Source organism: Pseudorca crassidens, chromosome 15 (genome assembly GCF_039906515.1).
Source record: "Pseudorca crassidens isolate mPseCra1 chromosome 15, mPseCra1.hap1, whole genome shotgun sequence".
Classification (NCBI taxonomy): Eukaryota; Metazoa; Chordata; class Mammalia; order Artiodactyla; family Delphinidae; genus Pseudorca; species Pseudorca crassidens.
The window spans coordinates 29403405-29426749 of NC_090310.1; the positions used below are offsets into that span (position 1 = coordinate 29403405).

The 23345-nt window shown below is 44.0% G+C and overlaps 2 protein-coding genes across 5 annotated transcripts in view; both read left to right on the forward strand.

Annotated features, from left to right (window-relative positions):
* Positions 1-11130, forward strand: part of ZC3H7A (zinc finger CCCH-type containing 7A) — a 236266-nt gene extending 225136 nt beyond the window's left edge. For both annotated transcript variants that reach the window (XM_067706613.1, XM_067706612.1), the window contains 9 exons: positions 237-337; positions 767-948; positions 1360-1436; positions 2559-2692; positions 3104-3209; positions 5769-5877; positions 7528-7661; positions 9253-9416; positions 10223-11130. In XM_067706613.1, the coding sequence (XP_067562714.1) occupies positions 237-337; positions 767-948; positions 1360-1436; positions 2559-2692; positions 3104-3209; positions 5769-5877; positions 7528-7661; positions 9253-9416; positions 10223-10412 (1197 nt within the window). In that variant the 3' untranslated portion in view covers positions 10413-11130. The remainder of the gene's footprint in view (positions 1-236; positions 338-766; positions 949-1359; positions 1437-2558; positions 2693-3103; positions 3210-5768; positions 5878-7527; positions 7662-9252; positions 9417-10222) is intronic.
* Positions 11131-17136: 6006 nt separating this feature from the next.
* TXNDC11 (thioredoxin domain containing 11) overlaps positions 17137-23345 on the forward strand; it is a 66298-nt gene continuing 60089 nt past the window's right edge. For 2 of the 3 annotated variants that reach the window (XM_067706620.1, XM_067706621.1), the window contains exon 1: positions 17137-17505. In XM_067706620.1, coding sequence (XP_067562721.1) covers positions 17264-17505 — 242 coding nt within the window. In that variant the 5' untranslated portion in view covers positions 17137-17263. Of the gene's footprint in view, positions 17506-17877; positions 17982-23345 lie in introns of all 3 variants that reach the window. The other variant, XM_067706624.1, reaches the window with a different exon arrangement.

The following is a 23345-nucleotide window of genomic DNA, read 5'->3' on the forward strand; positions in this document are numbered from 1 at the left end:
TCCTACCCGCAAGCCCAGAAGTATCAAGTACTTAGCTCTTGTCCTGCCATATGATAAAGCATCTGCTCAGCAATGGTAGCTACTGCTATTTTCCAAAAGAATACTGTTAAGACTTCGTACTTACTGAGTGTTATTTGGTGTAAGCATTGTAATGTATAGGTATGTACATCATAAGCATGGCACGGAAGTTCTATCTCATATTATGTTTTCATGATAATTCTTCTTCTCTGTTTCAGAAATGTTTTGATCATAAGCCTAGAATGATAAGTAAAAGAAACAAAGATAATTCTACTTCTTGTTCTCATCCGGTTACAAAGCATGAGTTTGAAGACAATAAGTATGTTGGTAGTTTCTAATTTTTATAGTGACAACACAGAGTCTCTTTTTAGATCCAAATAAAACCAGAGTAGTATCCGCTCAGGCATTCCCCCTCTCCTTTTGTTGTTGTTTTGAAAGATGGTGACTATTTTTAAATGGCTGATAGGTTTTGCTGAGAATTTTAAAATGAATTATTTAATTGAAATTTAATATAGAAAAGCAATACTGATTTATAGCTTCTCATGACATGGATTTAGGTATTTTATAGCTTAACATATAATTATCCCCTCCCCTCCCCAGTAAAACAATTGCATACAGTGATTTATTTTTTCTGATAAAGATTTAACATGTATTTTCAGTCTAGAACTTTACATTTTATATGTGTATGTACATTTCTTTTAAAGCTATGGCAGAACAATAGTAAAGTGTCACTCCCTTTTCCTCTTAGGTGCCTTGTCCACATTTTGCGAGAGACAACAGTAAAATACTCCAAAATACGTTCTTTTCATGGTCAATGTCAGCTTGATTTATGCCGACATGAGGTTCGATATGGCTGTTTAAGGGAAGACGAGTGCTTTTATGCACACAGTCTTGTAGAATTGAAAGTCTGGATATTGCAAAATGAAACAAGTAGGTTTGTGTGTGATTGAGAAATGTCTCCCCAAGAGCGTCAGGGTTTATGAAGTGGTATTGGAGACCCTTCTCCAACAACTTGGTGTGGCAACATTGTTGATTTTATCCTGAGCTTTAAACCATGTAGTCACTTCATCTTTAGAGTGGCCTATTTTGAGTGTGGTCTTGTATAAGTAATTGCTGATACAAGTTCATGTATGAAGTATGGAATTGTGAGGAAGAAATATTCCTCGGAAGACACCAAGAGCTATATTTGTAAATATTCCATTTTGAAGGAATAATGTGATGTTCATTCTTGGCAACAGATTATGCCAAGTGGGGTTAATTAAAGAATTGAGTCTGACTGTGCCTAGATTGGTGGCCTGTTATTGTGTAGAGGACCTAAAAAAAGGCTTCTGTGTTTCCCAGGTATCTCACATGATGCTATTGCCCAGGAATCTAAACGATATTGGCAAAATTTGGAAGCAAACGTACCCGGAGCTCAGGTATTTTTTCCTGTGTACTTTCTGCATTTGGGATCCTTTCTGGAACGGCCTAATTGATGTTAGTTGTCGGCAGATGCAGTTAAAACTTACATACAGTCCAGTTACTTTCTTAAAGTTTATTGAGTTGATTAATTTTTAAAAAATTAATTAATTTATTTATTTATTTTTGGCTGCATTGGGTCTTCGTTGCTGCGCGCGGGCTTTCTCAAGTTGCAGCGAGCGGGGGGCTACTCTTCGTTGCAGTACACGGGCTTCTCATCGCAGTGGCTTCTCTTGTTGCAGAGCACGGGCTGTAGGCGCACAGGCTCAGTAGTTGTGGCATGTGGGCTCAGTAGTTGTGATTCGCGGGCTCTAGAGCACAGGCTCAGTAGTTGTGGCGCACGGGCTTAGTTGCTCTGTGGCATGTGGGATCTTCCCGGACCAGGGCTCGAACCTGTGTCCCCTGCATTGGCAGTCGGATTCTTAACCACTGTGCCATCAGGGAAGCCCCAGTTGAGTAATTCTTAATGTGAAAAAGAAATTCTGAATTTTAGTTGATCATATAAAAGAAAAAAAGGCATCCCATAATACCCACCAAGCATGTAGGATAGGGAATTCCCCGGAGGTCCAGCAGTTAGGACTCTGTGCTTCCACTGCAGGGGGCACGGTTTCGATCCCTGGTTGGGGAACTAAGATCCTGCAAGCCGAGCGCCATGGCCAAAAAAAGACCGTAGGATACAGTTTTCTTATTCAGCTTAATTGGCAAAACAGTTGGGGTCTCGCGCTATGGGGATCCTTGGAATAAGGAAGGTGGATTGTGTTTGTAGTTTTGCTTACCGCCCAGCCAAACTGCTTTACCCAACTACCCTCCTTCCCCTCCCTGCCAAAAATCCTAGTCATTAACTCCAAAGCTGACTTTCATAAATTGAGGTTTGGCATCTGTAATCTGCTTTTATCATATTCTCTTGCATTTGGGTGGAGAACTGGAGATTTTAGGTATCAGATCATATATATATAGTGGTCAAATCATCAAACCAGACAAAAACGGAAATTGTATGCTTTTATGGAAAAAAATGCATGGTGATTGTGTTCTCAGAAAACTGGTTTTCTGTTAAATTAAAACTAATCTTTTAATTATTTAAGGTACTTGGCAATCAAATAATGCCTGGATCCCTTAACATGAAGATAAAATTTGTATGTGCTCAGTGTCTGAGAAATGGTCAAGTCATTGAACCAGACAAAAACAGAAAATATTGTAGTGCAAAAGCAAGGCATTCGTAAGTAGTGTGTGTGTGGAAATAGTGCCTGATCATCATGATCTGTTTCATGGGTGTAAAATCATGCATATAAGAAAAAAGATTAAGACTTTGAAGAGAGCAAAGGAAAGTAGACAATTTAGGAATAATTGCAAAGCAAAAGGGAAGAGATTTTTAGAATTTAGTAGCTAAGAATTCTGCACACAGTTCAAGTGTTTTGCCTGTATTTCATCATTTCCGTGTATAGGATTCGTAGGGAATGTTTGTTTATAATTATTGACAGGAAATGAAATGACAGAATCATAAGGCATTTCTTTTAGAAGGGTTGAGGAAAAAAATCTCTGGTCCTTTAGGTACAAACTTTGTACCTGCCCCTTTATATTATGCCTTTGCCAGTGTGTTTTTGTTTTTTCTGAACTCCATTTTTCTTAGGTGGACCAAAGATCGTCGTGCGATGAGAGTGATGTCTATTGAACGTAAGAAGTGGATGAACATCCGTCCTCTCCCCACAAAGAAACAAATGCCTTTACAGTTTGATGTACATACGTAATTTTTAAGCCACTTTTTTTTTTATTAGGCATTTCAAATCATTAGAAAGTAGTAGTAATTCAGATGGAAACTGGTACCCTTTAAATAATGCTCATCATGTTAATGAAATCGAAGTGGTCCTTTCGTTTTCCTTCCCCTTTTGAATATGTGGTTCTGGGACAGTCTTTAGATTGATTGGAATCGTATGAGTTACTGAGGAAAAGTAAGTAGACAATGAACTAGAGAAAAGGCTCAGCTTATTTTCCAGATGAATTACTTTGGGAGCAAACGGGAGAGAATTTCATTTAAATTTGATTCCTCAACTTTGCCGTCAAACCCAGGGCCTTCCGTATTATTATGGATGCTGTTGATGAGTTATTTTTATCACGCCTGTTTCTTTCACTGAAGCAATGGATGCTCGCTAAAGGATGCCCAACATTATAGGATTTTCTTGAAGTAACCCAAAGGAAAAATGCTCCATGTTAGAGCAATATGTTCCTCAAAAGCCCTTAGAATGAAAACACCAATGTGTGGTGTTAATGTGTGGGTAGCATTTCACTCACTAGGTAGCACATTTCAACTTGGTCCCCCTGGTGCCTTACGCGGTCTTAAAGATGATTGTCTGGGCAAAGCCCTGGAGCTGGCCCAACTTGCCTCTTCACAAGAGAGAGGGTCTGGAGGGATTTCACTGTGCAAGGGACACTTGGAGCTGACAGGGCGGAAATTTTCTGCCGCAGAGGAGGAAGTATGGAGAGAGCCTTTTGCCCAGAGAAGCAGTGCAGGTGGATTGCAGAATCCCCATGTAATGAGGCTCCCTCTCCCAATTGCCAGAGAGTTGAGGAAGAGGAGGGTTAATTTCCCATCACCCAGGGTACCTTGCTTTTTGTAAAACTTATACAAGTTATAAGGACAGTCTTTGAAGGAGGTGGTGTGTTTGTGTTTATCCACAGTGGTTTCAGCCCCAGATTTGGGTGATTTAATCCGTGGGTTATGTAGGAGGGGAGGAAGGTTTATTGGAACCATTGATATCTTGTGCTTCAAAAGATAGTGGAGATTATGGGCGTATTCCTCAAAACTTTGCTAAGATGACTGGGAACAATTCTAGCTCATGAGGCAGCTGCCTAGGACCACTGATTATTCTCTCATCTTGGACGTGGTGTTCTACCTTGCAATGTTACAGGAGCTTATTTCCTCTTTTTCCTACCATACTAGGTATTGCTAAGGGATCTTTTTTCTAAAAGAAGAAATAGTACTCTGTTTGTATGTGCGTAGACAGTGTGGTGAGGTGGAGAGAGCATGTGCTTCAGAGTCTGCCCGAAGGGCAAGTTACTCAGCCTCAGTTTGCTCATCTGTAAATGAGAATAATTGCATCCTAGGGGAGATACAGGAGATGGTGTTGTGTAAAAACCCAGCACAGAGCGGCCTTCTCCTTTATTTTCTCTTCTCCCTGCTCCTTATCGTTGAGTTTTGAAAGACGATGGTAAATGTCTACCTAGTAATACCTAAGTACTTAGTGGGGATTGACTGGGAAAAGAATATAATACAGTCTATCACAAGAATGTTTTGTTGACTATTGACTTCATGCAGAAAATTGTAAGGGTTGCAGGGGTGGGGGTCCCTGATGTTGGTCCGAGGGAGGAAAGGAGCAGTGTTAAGTGTTGACTACTTCTTGATTTTTAGTGAAAGTCAATGCTAAGCATCTACTATTACGTAAACTAATATATAGGGCCAACTCCTGTTGAAACACGGATAAATTAAAATAGGCTAACAATTAATTATACTAGGGTTTATGCTCTATAAAGACAAGTACATTGATGATACCTAAGACTGAGCTCTTGGTGACAGCGGTTTTCCTAGTTCTTAATAGTCATGGGTCTTAGGGGAGTCTGTGTTCTGCTGATTGCTCTCACTTTATTTTCCTACCAGTACACTGTATTTACTCTGTAAAATAAAAATGCAAATAACCAGAAGAGGTATTATTTGAACGCTGTATAACTGGATGGCCTGGTTAGTGGAATAATTGTCTTTGAACAACGCATAGCTAGTGAATGATGGCCAAGATTAGCTGCCAGTATTGGTGATAAGTAAATGTCCGAGAGATTTTTTCTGACACTGTTTAGTACCTTTGGAGGAGTCTGCAGTTTCTTTATCGCTTCCCAAGCGCTGACAGGGAGGCATCCTGGGTGTCAGGTAGGGGAGAGTAGGATCCTTCAGACTGAGGGGGCCAGAGACTTGCATTGCAGAGATAAAATGTTCTGCTGTGTTAAAAGCAGATACTCTGAATCAATGAGTTTGTTGACACTTCCTTGTAAGAAAATGCTCCATATTCCAGTTTCATACTTAACTTTCTTTTGGAAATTTTCTTTTGAAAAGTTCTGAGACAGAAAGCTTAATATCATCTCATGTATTGGGGGCTTATAGTCAATTTGAATAGAAGCAAATTAATCTTTTAAAATTATGTTCTCGGCATCAGCATGGATAATAATATTTATTTTGCTTAAATGTAAAAATTAGGCAGTTTTACTAAGGGTACTCTGTCTTAAAGCATGTTCTTATTTTTCTAATACAGCTGTGCAATCATATTGCTTCTGGGAAAAAATGTCAGTATGTTGGAAACTGTTCCTTTGCTCACAGTCCTGAGGAACGAGAAGTGTGGACCTACATGAAAGAGAACGGGAGTAAGTTGATGATTAACCGTGGCCTTGACACCCATGAAATCTAGCTTGCCTGAAAGTCTCTTTCCTCTCTGTAAATAGGCCAACTTACTGTGCACACAGAAAGCAGTCTGCGTTCTAAACCATTATACCATTTTATCAGTGAAGCAGAGTCTGACCTCCGATCATGTTTGCTTAGGTCAGATTCAGATACAAATACATAGGTCAGCATCCTCTGATGTCATAGGCGTGATTCATGGTCTGGGGAAGTTCCGTCCTTCCGTGAGCTCCTTTTGTGAACAGTCACCCCTGAATTAATCAGGTTATAACTGGAGGTCTCTTCAAGGAGCCCTTCCTGGTAGAACAGGCCCAGATTCGAAGGCCCGAGGAGAGAATGTTTGTCTTGGTCAAACGTCAGGTTTATTGTGAGAGCCTTTGAGAGGAGCCTCAGACAAACTTTCACTTCCAACCAGGAAAGGTTTTGCTACCAGGATTATTTTTCTTCAGTCTTAAGTAAACTGACGGAAATTTACCGACTGCTTAAGATCTGTGATCTCTGGATTACAAGAAGCCATCTGATTTAAGCATGTCACCTACCGTATTTCAACCATGTAAAAATGCAGTGACTTGTGTGGACAGGACTCCTTCTTGCTTGGAGTGGGGACATAGAGTTGGGCCTTACTGAAGGTGTCCTTGCAAATCAGGGCTCTTGCAGTGATTCCTGCTACCACTGGTCTGAAGGAAGAAGAATTTCCTAGTTTACCTCTAATCTTAGAAACACTTAGGCAGGCAGTAAAGCCGAGTTTTGACCAGATCCTCATTACCAGATTTTTTTTTAAACTCAGTGGCTCTCGACTGGGGATGAATTTTGCCACACACTCACCTCTCTCCCCTTGGGGACACTTGGCAACGTCTGGACATTGTCATGACTTGTAGGGCTGTGCTACTGGCAGCTAGTGGGTAGAGGCTAGGGGTGTTGTTAAACATCCTACACGCACAAGGTTGCCACCAACAGCGAAGAGTTTTCTGGCTCAGAACGTTGGCAGTGCTGAGGTTGAGAAACCGTGGTTTTATCGCTTGACGGTAATGCCAGCTACACTTGTTCCAGTAGCTTGCAGCCACTGCCCAGCACCTGGTCATGGCTGTGTTGTTGTAAGTTGCACCCCAGCATGTCGGTCTTCTGGGACTGTGGCTCAACTGACAGGCTCCCATCAGGGTCAGAATCTCGGTCCTTACAGTAGGTTTCTCAGTAGACAGTGAGGAGCTGTGTAAGTAGCCAGTGTGGTTACAGCAGCGGTAGCAAGTGTTTAACGTGGGGCATCGTGAAGCCGTGCCGAGGCCTTCCTTTTCAGCAATGCCCTTGAAATGGTTTCTGAATTTTAAACACCCCCATAGTGTCTTGCAAATGCAGGGGGGAGTTAATCTTGAAAACTAACTATTAAAAAAAAAAAGAAAACTAACTTTTGTGGTCTGACAGTCCTGAACTTGCTTCTTACCCCTGAGAGTCTGGAAATGGACTGTCTCTCCGTGTCTAAACACGATCAGTTTCCGTTGAGCCCTCTCAGGTTTCTTTTGAAAATTGCACCGACTGATACAGAAAGAGCGCGTGTTCTTGTGTGTATTCAAATGGCGTATTTAAATATTTGCTGCTGAAAGGAGTTCATTTTTCTTTAGTACAAGATATGGAGCAGTTTTATGAACTCTGGCTAAAGAGCCAAAAAAATGAGAAAAGCGATGATGTAGCCAGTCAGTCAAACAAAGAAAATGGAAAACAAATTCACATGCCGACCGATTACGCGGAAGTCACTGTAAGTACCCCAGGTTGGTGCCCCTCACCTTTGCTTCCAGGCCTTTCTTTTCTTTCCCACCTTCTCCAAAATCTGGCTCCCTCGCCCCCGCTCTGCCCTCCCCCTTATCTCCATCTTCTCTCCGTGCTGGCTCTCCACTGCTACTTTAAGTCTCTTCATCCTAAAAATGGCTTTCCTGGATCTTCTTTCCAACTCTGGAGCCAGGAAATTGTGAGTCTGAGTCCTGCTTCCCTCTCCTTACTAGCCTGTGACACTGGGCAGGTTACTGAACGTCTCTGAGGGGGCTGCTTGTGATGGAGCCACGAAGTGTGATGAGCCTGCGGGTTTATCCCAGTGCTGGGCCATGGAAAGTGCTCAGGAAATGTGGGATCCCCCCTCCCCCAAGTCCTCTTGTTCTCTTATCACCGTCCTGCAGTCTGGCCTCTGCCTCTGGGTTCTACAGAGACATTTAGTCACCTGTGGTCTTTTACTGTTTTGTCTGTCTTTTAAATGTTTCAAAACAGTGAAGGGGGTAGAATAATGACTGTCTTGAACCCACCATCCCAGGTGAACCGATGTTAGTTTGTTGTGTTTGCTTCTGTAAAGTAAATAAAATGTCACAGATAAAGTTGGAACCCCGGTTGTCCCCCTTTCCCAGAGGGACCAGACCCAGTGTATATTTTTCCAGGCCATGTTTACATATCTTGGACTGTTTATTCCTAACCTATTGCTCTGCCTGCCATGTTGTTTTTAAACTAACAGGCGTATGCGTTACTCTGCTCCTTGTTTCTTGTTTTGTTTTTTGTCCCCTCTCCATATTGAGTCATTCAGATGCGGGTCATGGACACGTCTTTGTGCATGATACGCCCTGTGAACTCTGCTTTCTCTGCCAAGGCTCAGCACTGATCCCCTCAACACCTTTTCTTAAGTACTACCAGGGTTTCCAGAGCCAGGGTCACCCCAACTTGCTGGGTCATGAGGTTGACCTGTCTCTGCGAACCTGTCCTTACCCAGTGTTACAGGGCATTTGGGAAATAGTCAATACTACTCAAATACTACTGCATGCTTGCATATGTGGGAGCACAGGGTTCCTAATGTGTGAGTCTCTGCCCCCAGGGTGGTGTCTTCCCAGCACGTGTACTTCCCTGGCCCCTGGCACAAGTCCTGGCCCATAGTAGGGGCTCAGTTCATGTGCAAGGATCGAGTTGCTCATCCTTCTGCAGTGGGCGAGTCCCGGGTTTTCACATCCTCTCTGCTTTCCCTCGTGGTATTAATCCTCCCCGGAATTTTTTTGAACCTGGCCCCTTGTCCTGCCCACAGACTCCCTTGTTTGCACACCAGCTCCTTGCCAGAGACTGCCTGGACCCCTGGCCCAGTCCATCGCCCCTGCTCTCTGTTTCCTGTGTGCTGGCCACCCTCTCCTTGGTCCTGCTTTTGACTTTGAGTTTTATGTTCTCACCCAGCTTCCCCCACTGGACGGGCTCCCCAAGAGTAGAGTCTGGGTCTTAGGTGGAGTCGTTTCTAGTTGTTCTGGTGCCTGAACACATGTGACCCGTCAGGGGCCACACAGACAGCAGCCACTGATGGGATGCGTGTCTTCCGTGCACTCTAGGTGGACTTCCACTGCTGGATGTGTGGGAAGAACTGTAACAGTGAGAAGCAGTGGCAGGGCCACATCTCCTCAGAGAAGCACAAGGAGAAGGTTTTCCACACTGAAGATGACCAGTACTGCTGGCAGCACCGCTTTCCAACAGGATATTTTAGTATTTGCGATAGGTACGTGGGTCTCTTCAGTTTCCCACATGAAAACTGCTGACCTTGTGAGTAGACAGAGTATCTGGGTGATAAAATCTTCTAATCCTGGATGCTAGGATTTGAACTTAAAGTTTAGTTGCTCCTTGAACATTTCTTCACTCTTCTGCGTTACATGAAAAGATTCACTAGTCTGCCGGTACTGGTGTGAAAGTCTTAAAGATAACCAAATAGGGAAATAAGTTCATTCAGGCTTGCCCAAACGATCTCTGAGATGGCAGTGGAGATTCTCTGACCCTTCACAATAATCTTTCTCGTAGTAGATGTTCATCAGTTTTGAAACTGCCTTTGAATTATATTCCAAGTATAAATCTGGAACTTTCTCAGGTCAAAGGAAAACATTAGTATTTTAAGTTTACTTAGAAAATTTTTCAGTGAAAAGCTAGATCATTTTGAATTGCTCCTCATTTTGTTGTTGCTGTTTCTATTTGACTTCCAGACTTAGAGCCATGTGATACAGAGAATTATTGAAGATATTTTTTACTTCCTGCCCCTTCTTATTTCTTTCCACTGCATCAAGAAGGAGCATAGTCTTTTTTTCCCCAGCAATCTGTATTTTTCATTAAATAGTGCATTTAAATAGTTTAAAGTACTAATTATTGTAGATGTCAAGGCAATAAAATATTCATTTTTCTAGGATTAAGATTTCGAGCTAAAAGTTTAATGCAAACCATAAAGGTAGTGAAGAGCACATTTTAAAGATTTTTATAAACAACTGGTGGACGCTTACCAAGCTGGTGGACGCTTACCAAGCTGACTTGTCCTAACAGGTATATGAATGGTACCTGCACGGAAGGAAGCAGCTGTAAATTTGCACATGGCAATGCTGAACTTCATGAATGGGAAGAGAGAAGAGATGCCCTAAAGATGAAGCTCAACAAAGCACGAAAAGATCACTTAATTGCCCCCAATGATAATGACTTTGGAAAATATAGTTTTTTGTTTAAAGATTTAAACTAATATGCTGGCTTTTATGTACGTTACCTAATCAGAGCATTGACCAGAAAAATTGAAAGTGTTGTAAGGCACGTAGCAGAGGAGCTGCAGATTTTCTGCTTGTATTGGCGTCTCTCGTCCCTCCTGAGCAGCAACCCACAGTAGGTAGGAAAACGGGCTGTTTGACAGGTCTGGCCAGGCTCTCACGGCATCAAATGGCAAAGTGACCGCTACTGGTTGCCATCTGTTGAACAGACTTTTGGATGACTTGTGTTGGGGAAGAGGATAAGGTTATGTTGAGGATGACTTCTTGAGTTGGTCCTTCAGATAAGAATCACGATGGTGAGAGAGAAACACTGTACTAGGATCAGAACACATGATGGATGAAGTTCTTCACATGTTTTAAGAGGAATAAATTTGTCTAATATAATAAAGTTTGCTACTTATCTGTATGTAGGTTGCTAAAAAGGATTTTCTTAACTCAGATTTTAAGCCAAATAACCATTTAACACTAGTATATGTTAAATGGGGTATTTTTCTGTATTTGTATGTTTCACTATAATAAGGGAATTGAGGATAATGTGCATTGAGAATATTTTGAAAAATAATCCGTTGACTCAAATTTTATTTCTTGGTCTTTTGCTGTTTAAATGATGATTTTGAAAGATTAAACTTGTACTGTTGGTATTGTGTAGTGTATGGACCAATACTGCCCGTAATAAAGATTTTATATATAGATGTCTTTCATTTTTTTGGTGTGGTCCTTGCCAGTTCCTTAAAGAATTGTTAAAACTGGGTACTAAAAACACAAGGTTAGTTTTTTGTTTGTTTTTTTTGGCCGCACCGCTCGGCTTGCGGGATGCCAGTTCCCCGACGACCAGGGATCGAACCTGGGCCCTCAGCAGTGAAAGCGTGGACTCCTACGCACTGGACTGCCAGGGAATTCCCTAGATTTTTTTAAAAAACACTTTCATTTAATCAATTAATGACAGAAGGCAAATTAGAGAGACATGGCAGCAACTTTCACTCTGTCCCGCTCTCCTCCGATTCAGGTTGCTAAGAGGCTTCTCTTATTGACTGACATGCTAACCCCTCTGGGGGCTCTTCTGTGTCTCATTCAGATGAATGCCCAGCAAAGGGACACACGGTCAGCTAAGACATGGGCTGTGGGATTCCACAGACACGACTGTTTAGCACAGCGCCTTCTATAGGGCCATTTTGGTTGTTGAAAGACCACTGAAGGTGTGGTCAGGACGGGCTGGCAGAGACAAGGAAAGGGCTGAGCTGTCCTGAGACCCAGATCTACTCCTGACCTGGCGAGCTAGGGAGAAGAGTCACTGTCAGGGTTTGGGGGCCGCCACCTCATGAGGACACTGCCAGTGCAGAGTCCCTGTTGGGGGTGGGAGTCAGAAGGAAGGGCTGATGGACTCGAAAGTCACTTCTTCATGACAACCTTGAGTCAGTGGGGTTTGGGGCAAACAGAAAAGGGTCTTTGTTCAGTGCAAGTCCAGCCTGGGTGGGGGGAGCATGGCTGCAAGTAGAGAGATGAGAGAGAAGCAGTGCCTTCAGCAGAACCAGAGGCTGCAGAGTGAAAGGCAAGCCCAGGGGACTCCTTGAAGACCGCAGGAGACTGGTTTCCCTCCATGAATGGAAGGCAGTTGGGACCAGTTTTATTTGGCAGGTGCGTTAGCAGTGTATCTTATTTGCCAAATAAGTAATCTGTTTCTATAGAGCAGACTAGCAGTGTTATCATTCTGCTGGGTCTCCCTAGTCTGATGGCCTTTATGATGTTTTTCTTCTGCATCCTTCCAAACTCCTTTTATCCTTTTCTTCCAGGGAGCATAGATGTTAAAAAGCTGTCTCTGGTGCTCTGTTTTAGCTTGCAGTTTAACAAGTTGGTTGTCTTAACCTTTGGAATCTAGGCTAGAAACTTAAAGTTTGACCGGTCAAGACGAGAATTGTTTGTTTTCCACACCCACATCCCCACCTCAAATTCTCTGTGCCTGGGCTTTCTTGTAGTTCTCTGTGCTCTGAACTATCCTTTCAGTAAATTCCATTTCTGCCTAAATCATCCAGTTTTTTGCCTCATTTCGGCTAAGAACCCCCCTGGCCACAGCCTTAGTCTCAGCATCAGGAAGTCAATGCTAATTATTCCACGGTGAAGTCACACCTCCACCCTAGAAGCGAAGCGAAGAGGAGAATGAGGTGTGTGGGGGGGGAAAGGGCAAGAAAAAAAAGTATGAAAGAGCAAAACCCAAATATTAACAGCAGACGAAACTAATAACTGGCATGTCTACTTGGACATGTTTATCTCCTTATCTCCTCCAGGGTGGACTTTTTTCAACATTTAACAAATTGAGATACAATTTTTATAACAAAAGTTTTACCATTTTGAAGTACAAATCCATGGTTTTAGTAGATTCCAAATGTGCTATAATCACCACTATGAATTTTAGAGTATTTCATTACCTGAAACCAAACCAAACCAAACCCACACCCTAGTCTACCCACTCCCCTTGCTTTTCAAGCTGTGGGCAACTGCTCAACTGCATTGAGGCACAACTAATGAGCCCACGTGCCACAACTACTGAAGCCCGTGCGCCTAGAGCACTGCTCCACAAGAGAAGCCACCGCAATAAGAAGCCCGCGCACCACAACGAAGAGTAGCCCCCGCTCGCCACAACTAGAGAAAGCCCATACGCAGCAACAAAGACCCAACGCAACCAAAAAATAAAACTAAAAAAAAAAACAAGCATTAGATGTTTTATACATATATATGCTATATATATGTATATATACGTACAATGGAATATTAGCCATAAAAAAATGAAATATTGCCATTTGCAGCAACATGGATGGGCCACAGGATATTATGCTTAGAGAACTAAGTCAGAGAAAGATAGATACTATATAATATCCATTATATGTGGAACCTAAAAATATAATACAAATGAATCTATATACAAAACAGAAACAGACAGACACAGAAAACAAACTTATGGTTACCAAAGGAGAGAGGGAGGGAGGGAAGGAACAATTAGGAGTATGGGATCAACAGATACAAACTACTATACATAAAATAGATAAGCAACAAGGATTTACTATACCTTGTATATAGCACAGGGAATTACCCAATATCTTGTAATAACCTATAATGGAACATAATCTGCAAAAAAACACTATGCTGTACACCTGAAACTAACACAATACTGTAAATCAACTGTACTTCAACTTTTAAAAAATTTAGTTGAAACTACAGAATGTAAAATGCGGTTTTCTTGTGTAAGAAACACTGACAATACCAAACCAGAGACTCAGATTTAAGGAAACTGGTGAGTGACTTCCCTGGTGGCGCAGCGGTTAAGAATCCACCTGCCAATGCAGAGGACATGGGTTCGACCCCTGGTCCGCGAAGATCCCACATGCCACAGAGCAACTAAGCCCGTGTACCACAACTACTGAGCCTGCGCTCCAGAGCCCGTGATCCACAAGAAGAGAAGCCACCGCAATGAGAAACCTGCGCACCACAATGAAGGGCAGTCCCCGCTCGCCGCAACTAGAGAAAGCCCACACGTGGCAACAAAGATCCAACGCAGCCAAAAATAATAAATAAATAAATTTATATCTCTAAAAAAAGGAAACTGCTGAAAGGACAAAGTAGAATAAAATATTTGAAGCAAGTGATACTGAGTTACCATAGTAACTCACTTTAAAAATAACCAAATTTGTCTTGGACACAATAGTAATGAGACAGTTAACAAGACAGAATTACAAAATTTGGGGCAGGGGAAAAATGATTATTAGCACACGAAAGGAAAAAAACTCTGATTAAAAAAAAAATTAACAAGCATTATTTCTCTCCGATTCTAAGAAAAGGATTAATACCTGGGAGAAATATATGTAATCTTCCCCCTGCCCCCTACTCAAATGCCACCACCTTGATCATGGTATACAAAGTGGTGGCCATGAAAGCTCAGATATTGGTTGATGTGGACTTGTTAGGGCTGACATAGCCTTGAAGAGCAGTGCAGCCTGACCCAGATGGCCTGGTGTAATCCGAAATGAATTCATCATTGTTTCAGGAGAACACCTAGGGCCAGAGCAGCAGCCGGATGTCTAGAAAGAGAATAGTAAAGGAAACATCCTTTTATTGATCCAGGGTGGTTTCCTGGCCTGTAAGACGCCGCCCTGCATTGCCATAAGATATTGTGGGTCTCATGAGATAACCCACAGGCAGCAAAAGTACTTTGAACCTTATAAAGGCCTGTGCAAACGACAGGTGTCTTACGGAAGAGTAGTGTGGATTCTGTTCTAGCAACCTACAGTGAATGGGTACTGGTGACTTCAGACCATATTTGTTTTTGTTAGTAATATACTATGTAACTCAAATCTACACAAAGAAATCAAGAGAACTAGAAACGGTAAATAAGGTTAATATTATTTTAAAAACTAGAAATACATTTTTTCTCTTCTAGCTTCTTCCAATAAGATTATATAAAACAATAATGTAACACTATATTATTCAGTTTGTAGTAGATTAAAAAAAGAGTAATAATAGCATAAAAAAGGGAGGAGGAAACGAAGCTGTACTGGAGCAGTTTCCCTATCTTACTGAAATTAAGTTAGTGTAAATCTGAAGTAACTAAAAAAAAAAGTTTTAAATCATTAAAGGAATTAATAATGTTTTAGAAAAGATCCACTTAATACAAAAGAAGGAAGTAAAGAACAAAGAGATGTAGAAACCAAAGAGCAAAATGGCAGGTGAATATGAGCTACCATGTTGGACCTCTGCGGTTAACACACTTAACGCTCTGGGTCACCTACGAAGGTGACCATTCATAGCACATTTTACATCCCTGGAAAATCTGCACCGGGGTCATGCAGCTGGCTTGCGGCACAGGTAGGGTCTCATCTCCTGTTTTTTTGCGTGTTTTTTTGCGTGGAACTAAGGGAACTGCCTTAGTTCCCTCCGAGTTTTATCTGCCTGGTTTGTAGTTATTGACAACAGAAGTCGAGTCTAGATCTGTGGCCCCAGCAATTTGGTAATTACGGACATTGTCTTAGCTCCAGGTACACTTGTCCCAGGGAAACAATCCCTTCCTGTCACTCTCAACTCATATTTCATCCTTCTCCGACTTGTTTTTAATCACAAAAACTTATTTAGAGGGACTTCCCTGGTGGCGCAGTGGTTAAGACTCTGCCTGCCACTGCAGGGGACATGGGTTCAAGTCCTGATCCAGGAAGATCCCACATGCCACAGAGCAGCTAAGCCCGTGCACCACAACTACTGAGCCCGTGTGCCACAACTACTGAAGCCGCATGCCCAAAGCCCATGCTCCGCAACAAGAGAAACCACCACAATGAGAAGCCCGTGCACGACAACGAAGAGTAGCCCCCACTTGCCAGAACTAGAGAAAGCCCGCGCAGCAACAAAGACTCAACGCGGCCAAAAATAAATTAAAAAAAAAAAAACACTTACTTAGAAAGGACCTAACATTTAGAGTCACAGAGGATTTAGAGTCGACAGTGGGTCGCTGGAGCGACTTGTTAACCTTGCCTTTGAGCCTGAATTCCTCACCTACTAGCTTTGTGGCCGCAGTCACGTGGCTTTTCCAAACCTCGGTTTTCTCATCTGTGAAGTGAGTACAGGCTGTACAGACCCTCCTCCCAGGGGTGTGATGTAGGGACGTGGTGCTCAGGCGCACAGCACTTCACTGGTGCAGGAAATGGACACTGGGAGACAACAGTCACTAAAATTTGAGTACTCACTATGGGCCCGGCAGTTTCCATCAATGACCTCATTTAATTCTCAAAGCAAGGCTTCCCTGGTGGCGCAGTGGTTATGAATTCGCCTGCCAATTCAGGGGACACGGGTTTGAGCCCTGGTGCGGGAAGTTCCCTCATGCCGTGGAGCAACTGAGCCCATGTGCCACAACTACTGAGTCTGCACTCTAGGGCCCACGAGCCACAACTACTGAGCCCGTGTGCCACAAGTACTGAAGCCCGCTCACCTAGATAGAGCCCGTACTCCGCAACGAGAAGCCACTGCAATCAGAAGCCCACGCACTGCAACAAAGAGTAGCCTCCGCTTGCCGCAACTAGAGAAAACCTGTGCACAGTAACGAAGACCCAACACAGCCACAAATAAATAAAATAAATATATAAAAAAAATCCTCAAAGCAGTTCTGTGAGGGTGGTACTGATATCACCCCCATTTTACAGATGTGTAAACGGAGGCCGTAACCTCTCCCGCCTCACTCCTGGATCCCCGGGCACTTCTCGCCTCTGTACGTGTTTTCCTTTCATTAAGCGGGGACAATAAATGGCACCTACATCCTCTGGAGCCTGTAGTGATATTTGCAGACACGACTGCTGTCACCATCACGGCTCTTTAAACTCAAGGAGCCAAGCGGAGACTCCCTGTAGCCCGGGTCTGCCGAGGTCTGCGCTGGCTGTATGCAGGGATAGGAGTGGCCGGACGCTAGGCGCCGGCGCCTACGCAGACTCAGTGGACTGGGTACCGGAGCGAGCAAGTGGCTACGGCGGCTTCGGCGCGTACGTCAGGGACGGGGGCGGGGCCTGTTGGATTACGCCGCGGCTGCCCCGCCGCCAGCGGAGAACGGATCCGCGCAGACTCCGTAAGCGAGGGGGCGTGGCTCTATGGGGGCGGGGCTGATGGGTGGTGTCCACGCAGCCTTTCGGGTGGGGGCGGAGCCGTCTGCGCGGGGGCGGGCGCCGCGGCTGCGGCGAGGCTGACGTGGACCGTACGGGTTAGCTGGCTCGGCGAGTTGCGGGATTGGGGAGCGACGGGCCGGGCCGGGCCTTCGGGCCCTTGGCGGCGGCGGCGGTATAAAGCCGGCGACGGGGAGCATGTAATGTCGGAATGCGGAGGCCGCGGCGGCGGCAGCAGCAGCGACGACGCCGAAGACGAGGGTGGCGGTGGCGGCGGCCCCGCGGGCTCCGGCTCCCTCAGCCCGGCCCCGGCTGCTTCCTCAGAGGGCCGGCTCCGCCGCGGGCTGCGCGGCGCCTCTCTCATGGCGCGCCGGCGGCCCGAGCTGCTCTGCGGGGCCGTGGCGCTCGGCTGCGCGCTGCTCCTCGCACTCAAATTCACCTGCAGGTGAGGCGGCCCGCACCCCCGGGCCCGGCGCCCCCTCGGCCCGGTGGGCGGCGCGTAGCCGTCTTGGGCCTCGGGGTCGAGGGTCGTAGCGGCCTCCGGGGAAGTCGGGCCTGACTTTGCCTGGAGCGATGGACTTGACCCTCCTCCAGCATGCGGCCATGCCCGCCGCGTTCCTTCTCTCCGGCCAGCGAGCACTAAGGCGAGGTTTTGGGGTGCTGCCCGGCGCCCCTTCCTCCCATTTTAATACCGAGGAAGGCGGGCCAGGTTCCGAGCTGCTTGTCAGCTGTTGGGGTTTCTTGGGGGTGCCCCTGTCACTTCTGCCCAGGCTGCAGGACCCTCATTTATCACCCATTTTGTTTCCCTTATGCCTAGGCTAGGCGTAGACAACCTTTAGCGTCCCACATGTTGACAATTCATGCACTCATCGATATAGCGATTATTTATCCGCACCTCTTGTGTGCGGAGCGCTCATCCAGGTGAGCGATGAAGATAAAAAGTCCCTGTTCTCCATTCCAGGGGGTGGTACAGACAGTAAATAAGAAAACTTAATATAATTTTAAAGAGCTTCAGTAAGTGCTGTGCAGGGAGTAGAAGCGAAGAGCGTGGGGCAGAAAGGCCTTCCTAAGGGAGCTAGGTAGGAAAGGCACCCACGAAGGGGAAGGGGCCAGCACTGGGGAGATCTGGGGGAAGCGTCCAGGGGAGGGGAAAGAGCAAGTGCAAAGGTCCTTTGACCTGAGGCTGGACAAGGCTGGTGTTTTCCTGGAACTGGAAGGAAGGCCTGAGTAGGCTGGAGTGTAGTGAGCAGGAAGAGTGAAAGTTAATGTCTCTCTTTGGGAAAGGACACAAATAGAAAATTTACTTTAAATTTCAAGAGTACTTTTGGGCTCCCAAATCCACAGTGTATCTCCTGGGACTCCAATTTATAAATCTGTGGTGCCACTGACTGGCATATTGGCCACGAGGAAGATTTCAACTTGGAACATTTTTATTGAGTCTGTTGAAGACAATATGTGGCCCCTGTTGTCAAAGAGATGGCAAAGGATTGGGGATTGTAGTGGAAAGAAAATTATAATAACTATCATTGAGCATTTGCTATGTGCCAGGTGCTATACTACCAGCGGGGTTTCTCAGCCTTGGTACTGTTGATATCTTGGGTCAGATAATCCTTGTTGTGGCGGGCTGTCCTGTACATTATGGGATGTTTAGCGGCATCCCTGGCCTCTGTCTACTACATGCCAGTACCTACTACCTGCTCCTACCCCTCCACCCCAGTGTGACAACCAGAAGTGTCTCCAGACAGTACCAAATGCCCTCTGGGGAACAGAATCGCCTGTTTGAGAACTACCGATTACATGAATGCATTTATTCACTTAACACATGATCTGAGAGCCTAATATGGATCACTTAAGTCTCAATCCAGTGAAGTCTGGATATACATACTCTTCCCCTTCCAATTTACACACGAAGGAGTGGAGCTTTGGTCGTGATGCAAAACTTGCCCCAAATCACATCCACCTAATAAGTGGCTGAACTGGAATTTGAATCCTTTATTGTCAGGAATTAGTCTCTTTACCTTGTTCTTTATCACGTCCTGCACAAGGAAATTAAAGTATTTTACAAGGTAGAATATTGCAAGGTAGTATTTGGATTCAAATTAGGAGGAGAGGTTTTCTCTCCTGTAAGGGTTGGGGGGCTTACTTGCATCACTTTGTCCATCTATAGTAATAACGTGCGGTGTTCGCTCTGAGAGAACAGGGCTTGATAGATATGAAAGTGCTTTGAGATTTCAGGAAGATGGAAGAGTGTAAACCCAATTACTAGAGCAGACTGAGCAGGGTCCCCACCTACTTCAGGCAAGGAGAGTGAACCAGTGGACAGGCTGCTTGCCTGTCCAGCTTCTTTGTGTGCCACTGGCAAATTTCAGTCTTTTAATAGACTCAGATTGATTTTTTTAGAGTCTTCTTTGATGGAATGGTGTCATGATACTACTTAATCGCTCTACAACTGACTCTAACATTTCTGCCACTCTTTTCCTATTTTACTTTTAAGATCTTTGTGTTAATGAGGACAGAGGCTTAAAGGAGAGTAGAATTTTTTAAATTAATTTTTATTAATAGCTCCAGGCCTGAAATAGGTGACAGCCCTCTTCACTGTCTTGCTGCTTAGCTGAGTTCAAATCAGATAACATTAAGAAAAGGTTGATTTGGGGTTGAAACACTATGAATAATTGTGCATTTCTGGGAACTTAAATCTCTGTGCTACCTGCTTTTCTGTGCATTGAATCTCCATGACTTCATCCTCACTTTCCTTTTACCCTGATTTGTGGGTGTGTTTTTTTGTGGGGAAAAAAATTGTGAGTGTTTGTGTGTTTGTCTCTATTACCTCTATATGTATTTTGCTTTATATATTCATTTTGCTTTATTTCGTTTTGTAAGCTCAAAGCCGCTTTAGATCCTTTGGGAGGAAGTGTAGAGTATGAGTCTCATACAAAAATTGGGAGTTGCAACAGGCCTTCCTTGTTTGCAACCATCTCTTGAGTTTTTGGTGCCTGAGATTTACACTTCAAAGCTGAAGGAAATCTTTGATCTAGGTATAGTTTCTCAAAAACGAGAGCAAATTTAGGAGTTAAATGGAAACTCATGAATGTTTCTGTTGGGGCAGAGGCATATGTTTTCTCTGCCCTGGTTAGTGTTTGCTTTTTGACGGGCCATGGGTTTATCTGGCTCATTTACTTGAGGAGCTGCTCTGAACATGCAGAGCAACGGTACTAAGTTGATGATTATCCTCTGTTTGATTGTCACAGACCTACATTTTCCCTCAGATTGGGTATCTGACTTTTAAGACGAAATTTGAATAGTACAAAAATAATAACCTCCAAACAGGAGCATTTTGGACTTGCTGAGAAATGTGTCACTTATTCACTGCAAGACCTCCCTCCCTTCTGCATGACTGTCTTCTTGTCACTCAGGTCTTAGCTTAAAAGATACCACCCTGGGCTTCCCTGGTGGCACAGTGGTTGAGAATCTGCCTGCCAGTGCAGGGGACACGGGTTCGAGCCCTGGTCCGGCAAGATCCCACATGCCGCGGAGCAACTGGGCCAGGGAGCCACAGCTACTGAGCCTGCGCGTCTGGAGCCTGTGCTCCACAGCAAGAGAGGCCACGACAGTGAGAGGCCCGCGCACCGCGATGAAGACTGGCCCCTGCTCGCCGCAACTAGAGAAAGCCCGCACACAGAAATGAAGACCCAACACAGCCAAATAAATAAATTTATAAAAACAGATACCACCCTGCCCACCACCCCATTGAGGAGCTTCTAGGTTTCCTGTCTCATCACTGTGTTAAATTCTCCACAGAACATGATCATTTTGTGTGGTTTTATGTTTGTTTACACGTTTGGTTGTTTGCCTGTCTCCCTTCCTGAGAAAGGAAGCCCCTTGAGAACATGTGTTCCCTCCTATAGCCTTGGTTCCTGTAGAGCAGTGCCTGAAGCACAGTAGCATTTGCTTACTGAACTTTTTTTTTTTGAATTATTGTGTAAGTGACTGGTTTTCAGGTTGTGAAGATATTTTACATAGACAGACCTCCCTGATTGCAGAGTTAAAATGTTAGTGTGAGTGCATAAATAGGAGATTTGCATTTAATAGCAACCTTTAACAGCATTACTTTATGATGTTAATAATTTTTGGTTAAAATGGGGAAGCAATATATTTAAAACCGGCTTAACTCAGGAAGCTGACACCTTCTAGATGTAGAGAAGGGGGTGGACTCTCTTCCTCAAACTAAGTGACCCAAGGCTCTTAGAGTAGCTTAGGTCTTGGGTATTTGTGTGATTTCTCTTTTGATTCTAAATATCTGGCTGTCTGCTGCGTATCTCAGAGCTAGCAGCACATTCCTTCCTGTTCCTCCTCCTTTCTACTTTGCTATATTCTGAGAAACCAGATTAGCAAGTTCATTTGCACACGTGTAAAATTAGAACACAGTTAGGTGTTCCTTAGAATCACCCCTAGTAAGGCAAATGGACCTTCTGACATTTGTATTTATTTATTTACTTATTTTTGGCTGTGTTGGGTCTGTGTTGCTACGTGTGGGCTTTCTCTAGTTGTGGCGAGCGGGGGCTACTCTTTGCAGTGCGGTGGCTTCTCTTGTTGCGGAGCACGGGCTCTAGGTGCGTGGGCTTCAGTAGCTGTGGCATGTGGGCTCAGTAGTTGTGGCTCGCGGGCTCCAGAGCGCAGGCTCAGTAGTTGTGGCTCACGGGCTTAGTTGCTTTGTGGCATGTGGGATCTTCCCGGACCAGGGCTCAAACCCATGTCCCCTGCATTGGCAGGCAGATTCTTAACCACTGGACCACCAGGGAAGTCCTTGACATTTTGATTCTTTCAGATTGTCCTTAATAATATAATATACGTCTGTATGGATTTATGTTTAATTTGCTTTCACAGAGGTTCAAGTAAGGTGTAGGGTAGGTTTGTTCATTTCACAAATTACTGAACTTCAGAGTACTGGGGACTGCCAAACAGTGAGGATATAACAGTGAAAAAGGGAGCCAGGATCCCTGCCCTCATGGAGTTAATAAACAGGTAAAATAAGTAAGTTACAGATTATGGTGAGGGCTATGAAAGCAACTTCTCAACGGGAAGCTGAGATAAAAAAATTTGAGAGCCGCCTGCTTCTGGTAGACTCATCAGAGCAATCCTCACCAAGGAGGTGACACACCAGCAAAGCTTTTTGCTACTCAACTTCATTGTAGTATAATTTACATTCAGAAAAATTCACACATTTTACATGTATAGGTCCATGACTTTTGGCAAATGTAACCACCTCCATTCTCTTAGTCAAGATATAGAACATTTCCTTGTCCCCAGAAAATTTCCTCAGTACCCCTCTGCGGTTAGCCTTACTGCCCCACTCCCAGCTCTAGACAACCACTGATGTGATTTATTTCATTATAGATTGGTTTTGCCTGTTTTGGAATTTCATATAAATGCACTCATATGTATTCTTTAGTGTCTGACTTCTTTCATTCAGTATAGTTATTTTGAAACTCATCCAGTTATAGTGTGTATCAGTTCTTTTTTTATATTGCCGAGTAACATTTAATTGTAAGAATACACCCCAGTTTATTTATCCTTTCACCTAGTGAGTTACTACAGCTTTTTTATGCTTACTATTCATGTGGTTTATCTTTTCCCATCCTTATGTCTTTATGTTCAAAATGCTTTTAGATGGCATATGGTTGGGTTTTGCTTCATTATCCAACCTGGCAATCTCTTCCTCTTAATTGGGTGGTTTAGTCCTTTCATATTTAATGTAATTATTGATATGGTTGGGTTTATGTCTACCATCTGGCTATTTGTTTTCCATTCGTACCTTCTGGTTTTTGTTCCTTTCTTGGTCCTTTTCTGCATTTTTTTTCCCCCCTGCACCTTGGGGCGTGCGGGATCTTAGTCCCCCAACCAGGGACTGAACCCAGGCCCTCGGCAGTGAAAGCACAGAGTCCCAACCACTGGACTGCCAGGGAATTACCTCTTTTGGGTTAATTGAATATTTTTTAGGGTTCCATTTTTATTTCCTCTATTGGTTTCTTAGCTAAGCTGCTATAATGGTTTTATACTATTTTAATGCAGATAATGTGGACAGCTCAAGGCATTTACTAGGACTATTTAACTTGGTGGGATGCAGCTTGAGCCGAGACCTTTTTGTCTTGATGGGGAAATAGTGGCAGCTCTGTGACTTCTGACTACTTGTTTAGTTTTATTTTCTTTCTCCTCCTGACCTTCTGGGAATCTCAAATACGTACTTAGGAAACCTGTTTTCCAGTAAAATGGGCTGTTGCTTTGTTA